Here is a 16391-nt window from a genome sequence, read left to right on the forward strand (position 1 = left end):
AGGAACAAGAAGTTCAGTCTGGGGTTGGGAAGCATTGGCTACAGTGCGGGGAGCAGGCAGCTGAGGAGGGCCTGTGCTGGGTGGGGTTTTCTCGGGCCAAAGCGGAACCATGAGGAGGAGGAGGGTGGCCTTCCTAGACTCAGGTTCTAGAAAGATAGATCCCTTTGACTCTTCTCTAGGTGAATAGCCCAGCAGTACAAGGCTGGAGGCATAAGGTCACGAGGAGGCCATGGCCTTAGTCCAGGCCTGAAGAGGCAGGGCTCAGCCTGGGGCAGTAGGTGTAGAGGAGGGATACCCCGGGGAAGAATTTGGGAGCCAACCTCAAAGTGACTTGGCGATGGTGCCAGTGTGGGGGGGTGGGGGTCCTGGGTGGCCCCAGGTACTAGAGGTCCAGAGGGTCAGGTGAGGATAGGGACTTTTCCAGGGAGAGGGCAGTGCTGTGGGAAGCTGTCTGGTGTGACGTGGTCAGAAATGGTGGGACCCCAGCAAGCAGCACCCCCTGCCATTTATCAGATCTATAAAGTTACCCCATCCCCCTGACCCCTCATTCTCCTGCGTCAGAGCTCAGCGTCCCTACTGATCAAAGTCACAGCCTCCTCACTGGTCTCCCTGACTCAAACCATTCACCTTTTCTCATTTGTCCTCCATGGGGCCTCCAGCATAGAGTGGGTCATTCCCCAGCTCAGAAACTCCCCATGCCCCCGCAACTGCCCTCTGAACAAAGGCCAGATGCTGCCCCAGGGCCTATGAGACCCTCCGTGGTGGGCCCACCTGGCTGTGTCGTCTCCACTAACCTCCACACACCCATCCCAGTCTGCATCCCCATGCCTCCACCCCAAGTGCCCTCTCCCGCTCTGTGCCTGGGTATAAAGACCATCTCCTTGGGACGCCCCCCAACCCCACCCCAAGACCCCAGCCCTGAGTCTTGGTAGCATGGAAGCCTCAATTCTGCTCATCTTTCCTGGAACCCAAACCAGGAGGCATGACCTGACCAAAGCTTTTTAGTGACGGCGACTTAGTACGAAATGACTTAGAAATGTTCACCGGTTAGATGACATGTGGTCACAGACATATTGAGTGGCCTGAAGTTGGACGGAAGTAAGAGTGTTCTCTGGTCTTATTCTGCCCCGTGGAGCAGTTGCTTCAGGCCTGGACCGCTCTCTGCTCAATCCACCAGAGCAGAGAGCGGTTGGCTGGGTTCAGGGACGCAGCCCCGGTGTGTGGGACCGTGCCTGGGTAGCTGGGGTGCTTGAGGTGGGGCTGGATGGGTGAGAGAAAGGAGGGAGGGTGGCCAGGGAGGACAACTGGATGGATAAGTGGATGGCCAGGAAGGATACGTGGAGAGGGTTCGTACTGGCCATTGACGAGCTCAAGCCCAGCCCGCAGTCCAGAGCACAGAGAAGGTGCCCCTTCCTAGGGCTGGGCTGGGATCCCTGTAGCCCTCATGGGCACAGAAAATCGCAGCTTTCTAATCCACCAGGGGCTGCCAAGCTAGAGACCCCTCTTGGCCACGGGCATTTGATCCTTCGGGGCTCAGCCAGCCCACCCTTCACGGAATCTCTGGCCTCCCTTCCGAGCCTCTAGGCCCAGCCATTTGACCAGATTTGACCAGAACTCTCCGAAGCCATCCTTGACACCTCTGCTCGCTCATGCGCGCTCTCTCCTTCTCTCGCTCTCCCACATCCAATCCATCAGCGAATCCTGTTAGACTATTTTCAACAGCCTCCTATCCGTCTCCCTGGTGCTGCCCTCGCCCCTCCCCCAGTCTGATCTCCACTCAGCAGCCAGAGGGATCCTTTTAAATGGTGAGTCCAGGAGGCCTCACCATCTGGCCCCCATTTCCTCTCTGAGCTCATCTGCTACCAGCTCCCCCCACCCCGCCCGCCCCACTCCCTCCAGCCACGCGGGCCTCCTTGCTATTCCTCGGCCGTGCCAGGCACGCTCCCGGCTCCGGCTCTTTGCCCTGGCTGATCCCTCTGGCTGGAACACTCTCCCCTAGAGAGCCATCTGACTCACCTCCTCACCTCCTTGCCAGCTTTGCTCAAATGTCACTTTCTCAATTAGACCTTTCTTGGACGCCTCATTTATACATGAAAAAGACATCCACCCCTTGTTTCCCTTTTCTGTTTTATTTTTCATTTTAGTGCTTATCACTCTGGGCCATAATATATTTTACTCCTTTTTTTTTTTCTGTTCCTGAGAAATGTTTTAGTCTATTTATTTATCGACTGTTGCTGCAAGTGGGCTTTCTCTAGTTGAGGCAAGCGGGGGCTGCGCTGCAGTTGCGGTGCACAGGCTTCTGGCTGCGGTGGCTTCTTTTGTCACAGAGCACAGGCCGCAGGACACGCAGGCTTCAGCAGTTGTGGCTCTTGGGCTCTAGAGCGTGGGCTCCTTAGTTAGGGCACATGGGCTTAGCTGCCCCATGGCATCTGGGATCTTCCGGGACTAGGAATTGAACCAGTGTCCCTGGTATTGACAGGTGGAGTCTTAACCCCTGGACTACCAGGGAAGTCCTGTTTTACTTCTTTATTATGTTTTTGGTCTATATTGCTCCATTTGAAAGTGATCTCCATGAGGGCAGGGGTCTTGCCCACTGCCTCATGCCCAGCACTGAGCAGGGAGTCTGCAGGGCACAAATGAGGGACTCAGCAGTGAGCAGGGGACTTCCCTGGTGGTTGAGTGGCTAAGGACCCCACACTGCCAGTGCAGAGGGGCGTGGGTTCGGTTCCTGGTCTGGAAACTGGATCTCACATGCCGCAACTAGGGGGTCCCTCATGCCGCACCAAAGATGGGGGATCCTGCGCGCTGCAACTAAGACCCACTGCAGCCAATTAAAACAAACAAACGAAAACATATTTTTTTAATGTGTAGAATGAAAGAACAAGTGAGTGAGCCTCTGCAGGGTCCGGGCTTGCTCCTGCCCACACTGGTCTGCCCGAGGCTCAACACCCATGCAGGTCCTTCCAGCCTCAGCCCTGCCTTTGTCCCCTGGCCACTGGCAGCTCTAGCCCACGTGCAGCTACTTTGAGGAGTCCCAAAGCCCCTTGGAGCGCTGGTGGTAAAAAAGTCATCTGCCAAAGCAGGAGACTTAAGACACTCTGGTTCGATCCCTGGGTTGGGAAGATCCTCGGGGGGAGGGTATAACAACCCACTCCAGTATTCTTGCCTGGAGAATCTCCAAGGACAGAGGCACCTGGGGTCCATGGCTTTGCAGAGTTGGACAGAACTGAAGCGACTTAGCACACAAAGCCCCTCCCCTGCCTGAGGGCTGCCCACACTCTCTCCAAGGCTCCTGCAAGGTGGGTGCCTCTATGGGTGGCTCCCAGATCTGAGTTCCAGGGAAGATGATTCAGGGCTGGCCCAGCCCTCACTTGATTCTGAGTGATTTATGGTTTATAAAGCACCTTCCCTAGTGAGCCCAGATGGAGCCCAGCAGCAGGGACTCCTCTGAACACCACCCCCGGCCACCACTTTACACGTCCCTGCTCTTCCCCTTTGGGGTTTCCCAGGTAAAGAATCCACTTGCCAATGCAGAAGACACAGGAGACGTGGATTTGATTTCTGGGTCGGGAAGGTCCCCTGGGGAAGGGAATCCAACCCACTCCAGTGTTCTTGCCTGGAGAATCCCAGGGACAGAGGAGCCTGGTGGGCTACAGTCTATGGGGTCGCAAAGAATCGGACACAGCTGAGCAAGTGGGCACGCACACACACTTGTCCTCTTTAATCCTGCACGTTCATTGTCCTTCTTGAGCCACGAATCCAGCCTGGCTGAGTAGACAGAGTGGATGCAGTTGTGGGGTCACTGAACAGACGGGGAAGCTGGAGCTCAGAGAGGTCATGTGAGCTGCCCAGAGCCCCCAGCAAGGTCCCAGGCTTCCCTGGCGCTGGGTTGAGACAGAGGCCAAGCGTGTGTGCACACGCACGTGGGTGTGTCATAGGGCACAGGACTCATGAGCAGACGGATCATCTCGGGTCCCCAAATCCTCATTCCCTCACCCCAGTGACCAGGAAGAGGTGACCTTATGATGGGGAAGGGCATCCAGGAGGGAGAGAAGGGGGCATATGGATTATTCAGCAAAGGGCATAGCAGGGCGACGGAGGAGAAAATGGCAACCCACTGCAGTATTCTTGCCTAGAAAGTTCCAAGGACAGAGGGGTCTGCAGGCCACAGTCCACGGGGTCTCAAAGAGCCAGAGGCAACTGAGCACAAACACACACATCAGGACAGTCTTACCCAACCCATACGCAGATTCAGATGTGAGTGACAACTCAACTGCCCACCCTCTGGGTTTCAGACCTACGCTCTCTAAGCCTCAATTATATTATCTGCCAAATGGGTCTAACAATTCCCACGTTGACGGGGAGTCGGGATTAAAACGGTGATGCAAGCATTCAACACACGGTAACGATTTAGGTTACTGGTAGTTTTATTAGAGCTCACATTTGCGCAGGAGCACAGGCTGCCCATTTGTTCTAGAAGGAGTCTCCAAGAGCCCCCACCTTCTGCCTTGCCACGGGCAGGACACCAGACACAACGCCCTTCCCTCAAGAGACTCGCAAATACTAATAATGACGTGCATGAACGTGAATGTCCCAGCCGGCCAACTTTCGGAGGTGGTGTGGTTTGCTGCTTTATTAGCACAACCTCATTAAATCCCCTAGAGAACCCTGTGAGTTGGGGGCAGCTACTGTAATCCTACGGAGCAAGAAGCACCTAGGGGCGAGGGGCAGAGCCAGGACATGAGTTGACGACCTTACCGCTACGCTTGGGTAGGACACAAACCTGCACGACCCCCTGGGTCACTCCCTGGATGCTCACATCAAGGTGGCACTTGGAGCTGTGGGAAAACGCTGCGGGGAGGGGGTTGGGGGTAGAGGTGGGGAAGGAGGGTGTTGAGGGGGTGTGGCTCAGGAAGAGATGGACAGGAACGCCAGTGAGCAGGGGCTTAAAGGCACAAAGACTTCAACATGAGGAGGAGGAAAAGGGCAGGCCGGGCACAGAGGCCAGCCTGGGCCCAGCCCCAGAGTGGAGAGAAGGCAGCCCAGCCCAGGCCTGCCCCCTCTGCCGGCTCCGCCCTCCTGGCTGATGTGGCTTGCAAAGGCAGGGCTCACAACCTCTGGCCTCTGCCCATGCCATTCCCTGCACCACGCGTCTCCCTTCCAAGTTCAGTGGGGGGCAGGGCAGGATTTGAAAAGCAGCCACTGGATCTGAGGGTGCACTGCCCTGCTACACAGAAGTAGGTTGAGATTAAGCCTAGAGAGACCCAGGGGAGGGAGGTGCCTGCCAGGAAGGACATAGTGAGCAGGGGGATCACAATGTGCAAAGACATGGGGGCAGAGTCAGGACCCAGATCCGTCCTCCTGCGCAGCCCGAGCCCATCCCTCCCCGGGGGCCGAGAGACCAGTGCTTCCTCCACGGCCATCCCCTTCCCCTAGGGGACACAGGATGCAAAGAGCACTCACACCCAGGGGCAGAACCCGGTTCTGAGGCTTCTGAGCCAAGCTCCTGCATCTCCCCAAACCTTGGTTTTCTCTCAAGCAACATGAGATCTCAGGCCGGCCCACCTCAAGAATTATTTGAGCCAAGGTCAGGACAGTTTGTAGCACAGAGGAGGTGCTCTATACATGCCAACTGGCTGGAGCACTGAGATGGAGCCCATTGGCATGAGAGTCACCCCGCTGTCTGGGTCCTGGCATTGAGCCATTTCCTAACCAGGGAGCCAGAAAGCTCTGGAGGGCAGGGAGGCTTGGGGCTTGGCCTGGGTGGGATGCAGAGGTTATTACACAGGTGAAACGTGAGCTCTGTCTCCTGGAGGCCCGAGTCAGTGGTGGCAAGAGGTCGGCACCTGCCCACAAAGCTGTGCTTTTCAAAAAGTCATTGTTGGGGGGAATCCCTGGAGGTCCATTGGCTAAGACTCTGAGCTTTCACTGCAGGGGACCCAGGTTCAATCCCTGGTTGGGCAACTAAGATTCCCACAAGCTGTGCTGTGGAGCCGAAACAAGGCATTGTGGAGCCGAAACAAGGCATTTTGGAGCCAAAACAAGGCATCGTGGGGCCTCCCCGTTACTCAAGGTAACCCATGGCCCTACTGACAGATGCAACCAGCAGACAGATGTCTGGGGACCCCAGCCTGAGCCACCCACCAGCTCCCCATGTCTGGGAGGCGGTAGGGTCTAGAGGGCTGCTCCTCAGAGTCAGGACTGTAGGAGGAGCCCCTTTCCCACTTTACCCTCCAAGCTTGGCTGTTATAGGGGAAGCTTGGGAGCCCCCGGAGGGGGATAGTGGCACTTAGTGGGCACCTTCTGTTGGCTCTTTGACAAAGAATGCCTCTGACAGCTAGGTATTAATATTCCCATTTCACAGATAAGGAAACTGAGGCTTGGAAAGGTCAAACATACTTGGACTGCTCAATCTAACAGCCCTTTTTGACTTTAATCTCCTCTCCCTCCACTTGCAGAGGTTGTTGAAACTCTTGCAAAGATTCCATCTTGGGCACATTTGGAAGAAAGTTCTTCATGTAGGCTGTAATTAGCTCCCTGAAATTCCCCCAGCACCAGCTCTCAGCTGTATAGGGAGCCAGGCCCTCCTGTCCCCAAAGCCGCATTCAGAGAGTGAACGCAGCTGGACATCCCCAATTAACCAGTGTGCCTCCCTTGGGTAACTTGCCTCTCCAAGCCTCAGTTTCCTGAGCTGTAAGATGGGGATGGACTTCCCAGGTGGCTCAGTGGTAAAGAATCCGCCTGCCAATGCAGAAGATGCAAGAGATATGGGTTCGATCCCTGGAATGGGAAGATCCCCTGGGGAAGGAAACAGCAACCCATTTCAGGATTCTTTCCTGGGAAATCCCATGGACAGAGGAGACTGGTGGGCTACAGTCCATAGGATCACAAGAGTTAGACATGACTTAGTGACTAAACAACACCAACCTCTGTGAGAGGGGTGGTTGGGAGGCTCCAGGGAGTCAAAAATCCTGGAACATTCTGGGAGCTTCCAGAGTCTTCAGAAAAGTGTCAGCCAAGGGGAGAGGCTCAGAGGGTTTCCAAAGGCCTGAGGCACCTTCCCCAAAAGAGGAAGTGGCCTTGAGCAGGGCAGCCCCACCATGGGGGGTGTGGGACTCAGGCTTGGAGCCTGGCATGAGTAGGCTCTCACCTGTGTGGCCTGGATCCCCCAGACCTGGCCCGCCCACAGGATGTGACTCAGTCTTGGAAAGGGATGGCAGGGTGAAGGGCCAGGTGGGTCTGGACTCAAGTCCTCTGTCTGCCATTCACTAGCCCTGTGGTCATGTGACTGCCAGTCACCTCCCTGCTCCGAACCTTGGCTTCTCCAGCTTCCTAGACCTGTCTCAGGACTGTGAGCCAAGGGTGAGGCCAAAGCTGGGTGGTCCCTCAGTTGCAGAACTGGGCACTGCTGTCCTCCTTGGGGAGAGCCAGCCTGCCCCCTCATTGTCTTCCCTGCCTGGGAGCAACTGGACAAATGCACCTGGGAGCAGGACTCCATGTCTTTGCACATTCTGTTCCCCCTGCTCATCATGCTCTTCCAGGCATTCTCTCTACTCCGGATCCCTCCTTCCAGGCTTAAGTCACCGTCTGTGAGGCTGGACATGCGGCAGAAAAGGCACAGAGTCAGGAGTCCACTGATGGGAAAGCTGAGCTGAAGGAAGGGGAAGTGATGCTTCCAGGATCATACCGTTGGAGGGAGAGAGCCAAGGTTCCAGCCCAGGCCCCGCTACTCCTCCTAACACCTCTCAAGGCAGCACTTAAGACCTTCCCCAGTTCACCCCCACCAGCCACACTGCCCACACACACGGCCACCTTGGAGCCTTTCCCCACCTGGTAACCCCAACCTGGAAAACCTGCCCTTCTCTCTTACCCACCTGGGCCTACTGACTTTTAATCAGCGGTCACCTGCCCAGCAGGCCCATCTTTAGCCTTTGGAGCACACTGCCCACGTATCCACCTGGCCCTCCTCCCTGCCCAGATCCTCTTCATGTTCCAGATTAACCCTCCTTCGGGAAGCTCCCTCCGACCAGCTGGACCAAGTTCCCCTCTGAGCTTGTTCCCGGACGCCGTCCCCTTCCACCTGCCTTGTGATTTCTTGCCTGGTGCTCCGCCTGCAGACTAGGGCCCTGTGAGTGGGCCAGGAGGCCTTGTTCACGTGCATCACACCAACACCAAGCATGGCACTCGGAACAGGCCAGGTGTTCCATATTCGCTGTCCCGGCACGGAATCCATCCATCTGGCTTTTCATTCATCAGATGTTTAACAAACGCCAGGGAAAGGGCAGTGAGAAGACGAGGAAGGGGGCTCTGCCCTGTACAGGTCACGTCCTAGTGACAGATACACACACGTGTGACATCAGGGCAAGGGAAACAGAGGAGCAGCAGAGCGGAGAAGGGACAAGAGAGTGGGCGGAGGATGGGGGAGGGTGGTCAGGGAGATTCCCTCTGAGCAGGGGACATTGGATCTGATCTCTGAAGGAAGCGAGGGCGTGGTGTTAAGAACCAAAAGTAGATACCGGGGAGAAGGAACAGCAAGTGCGGAGGTCCTTAGGTGGGAACACACGTGGAAGAACAACAAGATCAGTAGTCACGCACAGATGTGAAAGCTGGACCGATGAGAAGGCTGAGTCCCGAAGAACTGATGCTCTAGGACTGTTGCAAAGAGTCAGACATGACTGAGCGACTAACGACAACAGTGAGCGAGATGGGGGTGGCAGGAGCTGAGGTCAGCAAGGGACCAAGCAGGGGCCCCAGGCAGGACTCTGCTTTGACCCTCAGTGAGCTGGGAGCCATGGCTGGGTTCTGGGCAGAGGAGGGCAGGGTCTAAGTTCTAATAGCATCAGTGGCTGCTTCGTGGGGAATGGATTCCAGGGACGGATGGGGAGGCAGGGGAGCCGCGAGGAGGCTGCTGCCCTCATGTGGGTGGGCAGTGCAGGTGGAGAAGGGGTCGAACTGCTGGGATATTTCGAAAATACAACCAGTGATATTTGCTGATGGTGAATGAGAGTGGGGGTGGGGCGGACAGAGCTCAAGATTATGAAAAAGAGCAGCGTGAAAGACAATCCCAAGGTCTGTGGCCTGGGGAAGTGGGTAGAAAATGAGGGTGCCGTTGCCTGAGACAGGAAGGCGGTGGGCATGAATTTCAGGAGCTCGGGTTGTGACCTGCTGAGTGAAGCTGAACCCTGGCCATCCACATGGAGATGTGGCGGGAAAAGGCGTCTGCAGGACAGGCCTAGAGTTGGGGAGAGAAGTCAGGCTGGGTGTGGGGAGCTGCTGTAGAAGTCCCCACGTCTTGCACACAGTGAGGGCCTCAAGAGGGACCTGAGGCTGGCCACAGCCCAGCTCCTGGCCTGCAGGAGAGGAGGACAAGGACCCCAGGGCACACGGGGCCCCCCAGCGTTCATCTGACGACAAGGCTGGAGGGTGAGCTGGGATCTCTTGGCCAAGGTGGTACACCTTGAGAGTCTTGGCAGGTGGAGGTGGGACAGGCATCCTGAGAAGGCAGGTGCTCTGGCTTTCGGGATGAGGTGGGAAACAGGAGGAGGAAGGCTCAGTGGAGCCAGCGGGGTGGGGGTTCAGTGGATGGTGCGGGAGCCCAATCCCTGGGGCTTAACTTAACCCCTGAAGCTTCCGTCTTTGCCTCTAAAACTGGAATGATAACCTTGCATGGATTGGTGTGAGGATCAAATTAATTCATCCAGACAAAGAACGCAGAATAAAGTGATGGAAGGGGCTGGAAAACGTGACCTACCCTTTAGTACTGAGTCCAGAGAAGACAGCATGCTTCAGCTGAGAGGGAAGGGAACAGCGCAGGAGGCCCAAGTGTGAGGGGCCCGGACCCGGATGAGGGAGGAGCTTTGTTCCCTTTGGGCAGCGGGGAGCCATGGAGAGTTCTGTGCTGAGAGGGGAGCGGGGCTGTATTCAGTCCTTGACTGTCCTCTACCTCTGCTCAGCCTGACGCACCCCTCCCCATCCCAGGCCCCACAGTCCGAGCCAGCACCCTGCCTGCTGGGCTCAGGGCACATCTCCTGTGAGAGCGAAGGCTTGGTGAGCACGTGCTACATTGGTTCTTTCAGCTGCCCCAGGCATGAGGTCTGTCTTGCTATTATGCTGGTTTGACAGATGAGGAAACCAAGGCACAGAGAACATTACACAGGTCAAGGTCATCACACGGGTCGTGGCCAGCAGAGTGGACTCGACTCCAGAATCTCCCCCAGCCTCTCCCAGCTCTGAGAAGCGGACGGGCATCGTGGGCAGCGTCCAGCACCACGCTCCTTCCAGCAGGCAAGGTGGGGTCCTTATGCCCACTCACAGGGCAGCAAGGTCAAGGGCCCCACAGCTTGTCCACGGAGGAGCTGAGACTCCCACCCGGGTCCATGAGACCCACGTGCCCACACTGGGGGCCTGGCAGGCACAGCACCTGGAAGCCTGAGCTTCCTCTAGCCCGAGCCTGCATTTGGGCGAGCTGCCTCAGTCAGGAGCTCTTTCTGAGGTCCCTCACTCCCCTTCAGGAGGACGGGGAGGACGGTGGGCTCCCCCTGCCAGGCTGCTCTGGGGCTCACGTCACAGCCCCCTTTACTGTCTCTTCCCCTGCTCTATCCTTTCACAGTGGCTTTTTCATCCCTCGAACTGACCTGGCCCACCAGGTCCCAGCCCTTCCCTGCACAGAGGAGTCTGAAAAGCAGGCTAACTGCATCCACTTAACAGTTTCACAGCCAGAAAAACCAGCAGAGGGAAAGACAATGTTTGCAGACCGGGTCAGGTCCAAGGTCACTCCATAAAAATGGATTCCTGGAAAACATAAACCAGCAATTTACCCAGTGAATTTTTTGGCTTCCAAAAAAATAAAAACGCTATCCCATTTGAATAACGAAGAGAGAGAAAACGTCTCCAGTTCCTCCTTTATTAGTGAATAAGGACACACAAAAACTCAACAGAGATGGAACATGTGTTCCCAGGCAGTTTCAGGTCTGGTTTATTAGCCACTTTCATTTCATAAAAACCAGCATTTCTATTCAAATAGGATGATGTCCAAAAGGTCTGTTCACTTTTGAAAAAAAAAAAATGTATTGAATACAGGGTAAGTCTTAGTTGTATTTTTTGTTTTTTAAACAAAGCTCAGATCCTCCTGACTTCGCGCCTGTTACTACAGCCGAAGGGAAACTGATTACAGAATCCATCTGATATGTCGGATTTCTTTGTGGCATCCACTTCATCGCTCAGCAGCCAGCCATGATGTCATAAGCCCATCAGATTTCCGGTAGGGGGGAAACGCTGGGGAATTGGAAAGAATGGATGTTTCTTACCGTCAGGAAGGGGAGGGAAGGGGCTGGGTGTGTGTTTGGGATGCGGTAGTGGGTGCGCGGGGGACATGGGGACTGGAGGCAGCTTCAGTGTTTGTGATATTAAATGTCAGGCAGAAACCTGAAAAATCCAGCCACCCAGATGTTTTCAAAATATCCAGATGTCTGGCACCGAGCAGACCGCGTTCCCCTCCAGACCCCTCCCGTCCCAAGAGGCGTTCAACATTTCAGCTCTGACCTCAGGTCTCCAGCAAGTGCCCACCCTCGGGTTTGGAATTTTTTTTCTAAATCTTTACACATGGATGACAGGCGTAACTAGGTCCAGATTTCTAAAAGCTGTTGAAGCAGTGATTTGAAAAGTTCAGTCCCTGGAATTAGCTTCCATGGAATACACTCTGCAAGCCAAAAAGGAGGGGAAAAAATCCCTCAGCCAACACACACACAAACATATGTGACTCTGAAGCCATAGGAGTTAAAAACCCCAAACAAAACCGAGGAGTCTGAGATCCAAGGACTCTCGCCTGACACTGAGAAGCGATGAGCCCTCCCCCAGGAGCTCGCTTCCCCCAAATCAGAAAAACACCAAACAGCTTTGTTCTTCCTGACAAAGCCCCTCGCTTCCAAGGAACAGACAGTTGCCAACAAAAGCACAGGGTAGAACTAATTTACACTCAGACTCGGGGCTTCAAGGAGTCATAAAGTACAGAAATGGAAATGGCTTTGCTGAGGACTCTGCCTCCCCGCCACTGGCAATGGGGACCCCAGCGCCTGGGGGAGCCCTGCAGGCCACAGACGGAGCAGAGTCCCAGCTTCCAATGGCCTGGCCACACGCCCACTGAGGCCACCTCCAAGGCTTGTGGCTAATTGCTCCTGAAAAAGAGCCAAGAACTGCAGGCCCCTGGGGTCCCAGCTCTGCGACTTCACAGGGAGCCAGGAGGAGAGGCAGCTGGGGCGGGGGACCCTCTCCAATTAGAACTGAGAGCCTGGATAACGAGGAAGGGGGTGGTGAGGGCTGGGGGTGGGGGTGGGGGGTCTGGCAGAGGGCAGGAGGAGTTGGGTGGGGGCTCAGGGCTGGAGGTGGGGGGCTCAGTGGCATCCTCTCCTAGGGCAACCCCTGAGCTTTTCAGATGCAGAAATCAAAGGCTAGGAGCGGCTGAGTGGCCCGCTCAAGGTCACCAGGCTCATTAGAGGCCCAGCTAGTATTGGGAGAATAGAAAACACAGGCCTGGCACTGCGTGGCTCTTCCCTGAACATTATCTAATTTAATCCTCGCAACACCCTGTGAGGGAAGGATTATCATTAACCTCAGTTTCCAGAGCCAATGGAGGTGCAGAGAGGTTAAGTAATTTGCCCAAGGTCACACAGCCCACTCATTAGCAGAACTTGGCAGTGAACCACTGACTCCAAATCCAGTGCTCTTTCTGCTGGGCGGGGGAGGCAGTGAAGGTTTAACGGGGAACAGTGATCTGATTTAAATACATCTTTAAGATGCTGGTGATCCCCACAGAACAGAAGGGATTAAATCACTGCAAATTAATTTTTTAAAGTGACTCCAGTCAGGAGGGTTGGGGGTGGGGGTGGCGAGCCTGTTTTCATTGCATCCCTGCCGGAGCCTCAGTAAAGCACGCAGACACTGTCTAGCTGTGCGCAGAGGCCGCTCAGTCCCCTGAAGTGGGGAGGGTGGAGGTGGGGGTGCTAAAAGCTTTGTCAGGCGCCTGTGAGAGCGGTAATCTCCACCGGAAAGCTGCCAGGCGCGCAGGTCTGACGGAGCCCCGGAGGGAGAAATTCACTGAGGACAGAAACTAAAAAATGAAAGTAAGAGTTGGCCCTCTAAGCCTGATTCCTCCTTTCCAGCCCGGAGTTTAAATGAACCGCAGATTACCTGGATTGCTGTCTGTGGCCCGGAGGCCTGACTCTGGGTCCTGTCTGTCCAAGATGTGGGGGAGGAGGGCAGGCAATATGTCCCTGTACCCCGGCCTTCCGGGGGACCCTGCTGACCCCCACCTTCTCCCAGAGTGGGATTTGAAGGAAACCAAGCCTCCCAGAGCTGGGACACAAAAATGAGGCATAGGCTGGTCTGAGCTCAGAGAAAAAAGACACTCACCTGTCCCCAGGCCTCCCCACCGCCCCACCCCAGAGTCCCTTCGCTTCCCGAGGGCCAGCCTTGGCACTTCAGTGGGTCATCCGTGCCAGGCCTCTCCCTGCCCTCTTCTTCACTGAGCCTGCTGGTTTCATTTGTTTCTGTGGACAGCAAATGGGGTGTGAAGCCCAGGACCCAGGTCAGGGAAGGGGAAAGAAAAATTTCTGCCATCTGGGTGCCTAATCTGGCTGAGCAGTTCCCGTTTTTCTGGGAAAATTCTACTCATCCTTTATTCGATTTGCCTACAAACACCCTGACTCAGGTCCTGCCCTCCTGGCACTTACAACCGATGGGAGGAGTCAAAAATTAAGCCAGTAATACCATAAAAATGTCCCTGGAGGGAGGGGTTCCCAGGCTATGAGAGAGCATCATAGGGGAAGTGTCGAGTCAGGGGAGATCAAGGAAGGCTTCATGGAGGAGGTGACTGATGATGAGGCATTAACCCTTCTGACTCACTGTCACCTCTGCAGAGGAGCCTTTCCTGATGGCCACTCAAGATTGCCTCCTGTCCCTATTCCTTTCCTGATTCTTGTTCACCATCTGTTTCCCTGCACTAGTCTGGAAGTCCCCAAGAGGTCAGAGGTCTGTCCTGTTTGCCACTGAGTTGCCTGTGCTTGGGACATAGTAGATGTTTGATGACTACTTGTTGATCAAAAAAAAAAATGTAAACAACATGTGCAAAGGACCTATGGTAGGCGGAATCACAGACTAGGAGGGTGTAGGAGTCAGAATAGGGGGGTGGGGAAGGCACAGAGAGTAACGGGACATGAGACAGAACTACACCCAAGAACAACCCTGGACTGACCGGCATCTCCTCCAGCCTCTGGGCCTCCTTCTGCTCTTCCCTGGTGGCAGAGACTGAGGTTGGGTGTCTTCCTTCTCCTCCAGAGGAGTGTCATATGGATACCCTGCCCCACTTGATCTGCACCAGACAGCACTCCCCTGGGGTCAAGGCAGGTGAGCACTCATCACCTGCCCAATGCTCTTCCTCTCACCACTGCCTTCCTTCCTCCATTCATTCCCTTGCCTGAACCTATGGGGCCACCCGGAGCCCCCAAGAGGCAGTGGGAGGCAGATCCAGGGCCTCCCTACACCCCACCCCCAGGTTTCCTCTGCACCCCAGCACCAGCAGCCCGGCACTCTTTCTCCTCCCTGAGGCAGAAGTGGAAGGAGAGAAGGAGCAGGGCTCGGGGCTTGGACCAGACAGGTTTGTGTCCCCCTGGCTGATGACCAGCGCGTGTCTGGACACCAGGCCGACCTCTGCCCTTCAGATTCCTCCCAGGTGACATGCAGATGCCCCAAGCCCCAGCGGAGATAGAGCAAGTGTGCCTGAGAGGCTCGAAATCAATTTCTGGTTTTCCTCTACGGCTCGGTTCAGTCACTCCTGACGCTGGGGTCCGGGGTTCGGGCGCCTCCGGCCAGGGGAAGCAGCTGAAACCCACGGCGGTGATGAAGGTGGGGGGAGGTCCCCGCCCGCGCGGACCCTCCCTCCGCGCCACCAGCGCCGCACGCTCCGGCAAACTTTCTGCGTCTACACCTGCTCGTGGTTCTGCGGCGCGTGTCTACACGGCCTCACCTGCCCCCGGGTCGCTGGCTCAGTCATAGTCCGAGTCTCCAGTCTCACTCGCCACGAGTTAGGAGGACCGTCAACCCCAGTCTTAGGGATCAGTCTCGACGACCTCGGGATTTCGGGGCGGGGGCGCCTCAGCCGGCTCCCCTGCGCTCGTCTACACCGCCTCAGGAGTCCCCCCACGTCACTGGATACGTCTCAGCTCAGGGGGCCGCATCCACTCCGCCTCGGAGACACCGCAGCTCTTGGGGCCGCGTCCACACTGCTCAAGGCGCACTAGACCCTCCAGAGCGCGGACCGGCACGCAGACCCCCGCGAAAGACAGCGGCTCAGCGTAGGAGGTGCGCCCGGATCTCCTCCTGGTGCCCTCCACGCCCAGACCAGCCGGCCGGGGGCGGCTTACCTTGCCCGCGCCCTCACGCTCCTGTCCAGGCGATACCGTCTCTTTCATACATTGTGCAATATTGTCGACGGTGAAAGAACATGTTATAAATCCTCTCCCGGTCACTTGGCAGTTCCCCACCCTCCCGCCTTTCTTCTTTTTTCGGCGTTTAAGACAATACTCGGCCCCAGCAGCCGGCCGCTGGCCAGGGACTCCGGGGCTGGCGCCGCTGGCCGCGGCGGGGCGGGCCTTGGGCGGGGTCTGGGCGGGGCCCGCCGCCCTGGGGGCGGGGGCGGGCGGGGTGGGGCGGGGCACCCGGGCTCTGGCCACACTCCCCGGGGAAGCCGCTGTCGGCGACTAGAGCTCCTGTTCCGGCTTCTGATTGGTCTGCCGGCTCGGCGATGCTGACGCCTGATTGGTTAAGGCAAAGAAGAGTAGAGGGTTACAGGATCCATTCTTTGACTTTTTTTTTTTTTAATGTAGCCGCCACTACTCTTTTGGGCCCTCCTGAGATCTGTAGCCTTTTCCTCACTGCTTCTGCACACTCTGTCGTTAACACTTTACTACCTCGAAGGTAATGCTCTTCTTTGTCCTTTTCTACCAAATAGGCCACTTGATGCGAAGAACTGATTCACTGGAAAAGATCTTGATGCTGGGAAAGATTGAAGGCCGGAGAAGGGGACGACAGAGGATGAGGCGGTTGGATGGCATCACCGACTCGATGGACATGAGTTTGAGCAAGCTCCGGGAGTTGGCGATGGACAGGGAGGCCTGGCTTGCTGCAGTCCATGGGGTCGCAAAGAGTCGGACTCGACCGAGAGACTGAACTGACCAAATCCGTAGCACCTTGAAGTCAGGACACCGGGTTTGTGATGCTCCCACTGTATCCCCAGGACCTGGTACTGGGAGGTGCTCAAAACGTGTTTGTTGATTGGATTCATGGAAAATGTACGTATAGGTTTCTAGAGCTATTTTTAAGGCTAGGAACATCCCTTA

General features: G+C 56.1%; 1 protein-coding gene across 4 annotated transcripts in view; it reads right to left on the minus strand.

Moving 5' to 3' along the window:
- The window catches only part of TCF20 (transcription factor 20), a 194528-nt gene extending 178908 nt beyond the window's left edge, over positions 1-15620 (minus strand). For all 4 annotated transcript variants that reach the window (XR_006059494.2, XM_004007026.4, XM_042247819.1 and 1 more), the window contains exon 1: positions 15417-15620. Coding sequence is in view for 3 of the 4 variants with exons in the window: in XM_004007026.4 (XP_004007075.4) it covers positions 15417-15464 (48 nt within the window). In the remaining variant the exon portion in view is untranslated. The remainder of the gene's footprint in view (positions 1-15416) is intronic.
- Positions 15621-16391: the final 771 nt, after the last annotated feature.

Source organism: Ovis aries, chromosome 3 (genome assembly GCF_016772045.2).
Source record: "Ovis aries strain OAR_USU_Benz2616 breed Rambouillet chromosome 3, ARS-UI_Ramb_v3.0, whole genome shotgun sequence".
Lineage (NCBI taxonomy): Eukaryota > Metazoa > Chordata > Mammalia > Artiodactyla > Bovidae > Ovis > Ovis aries.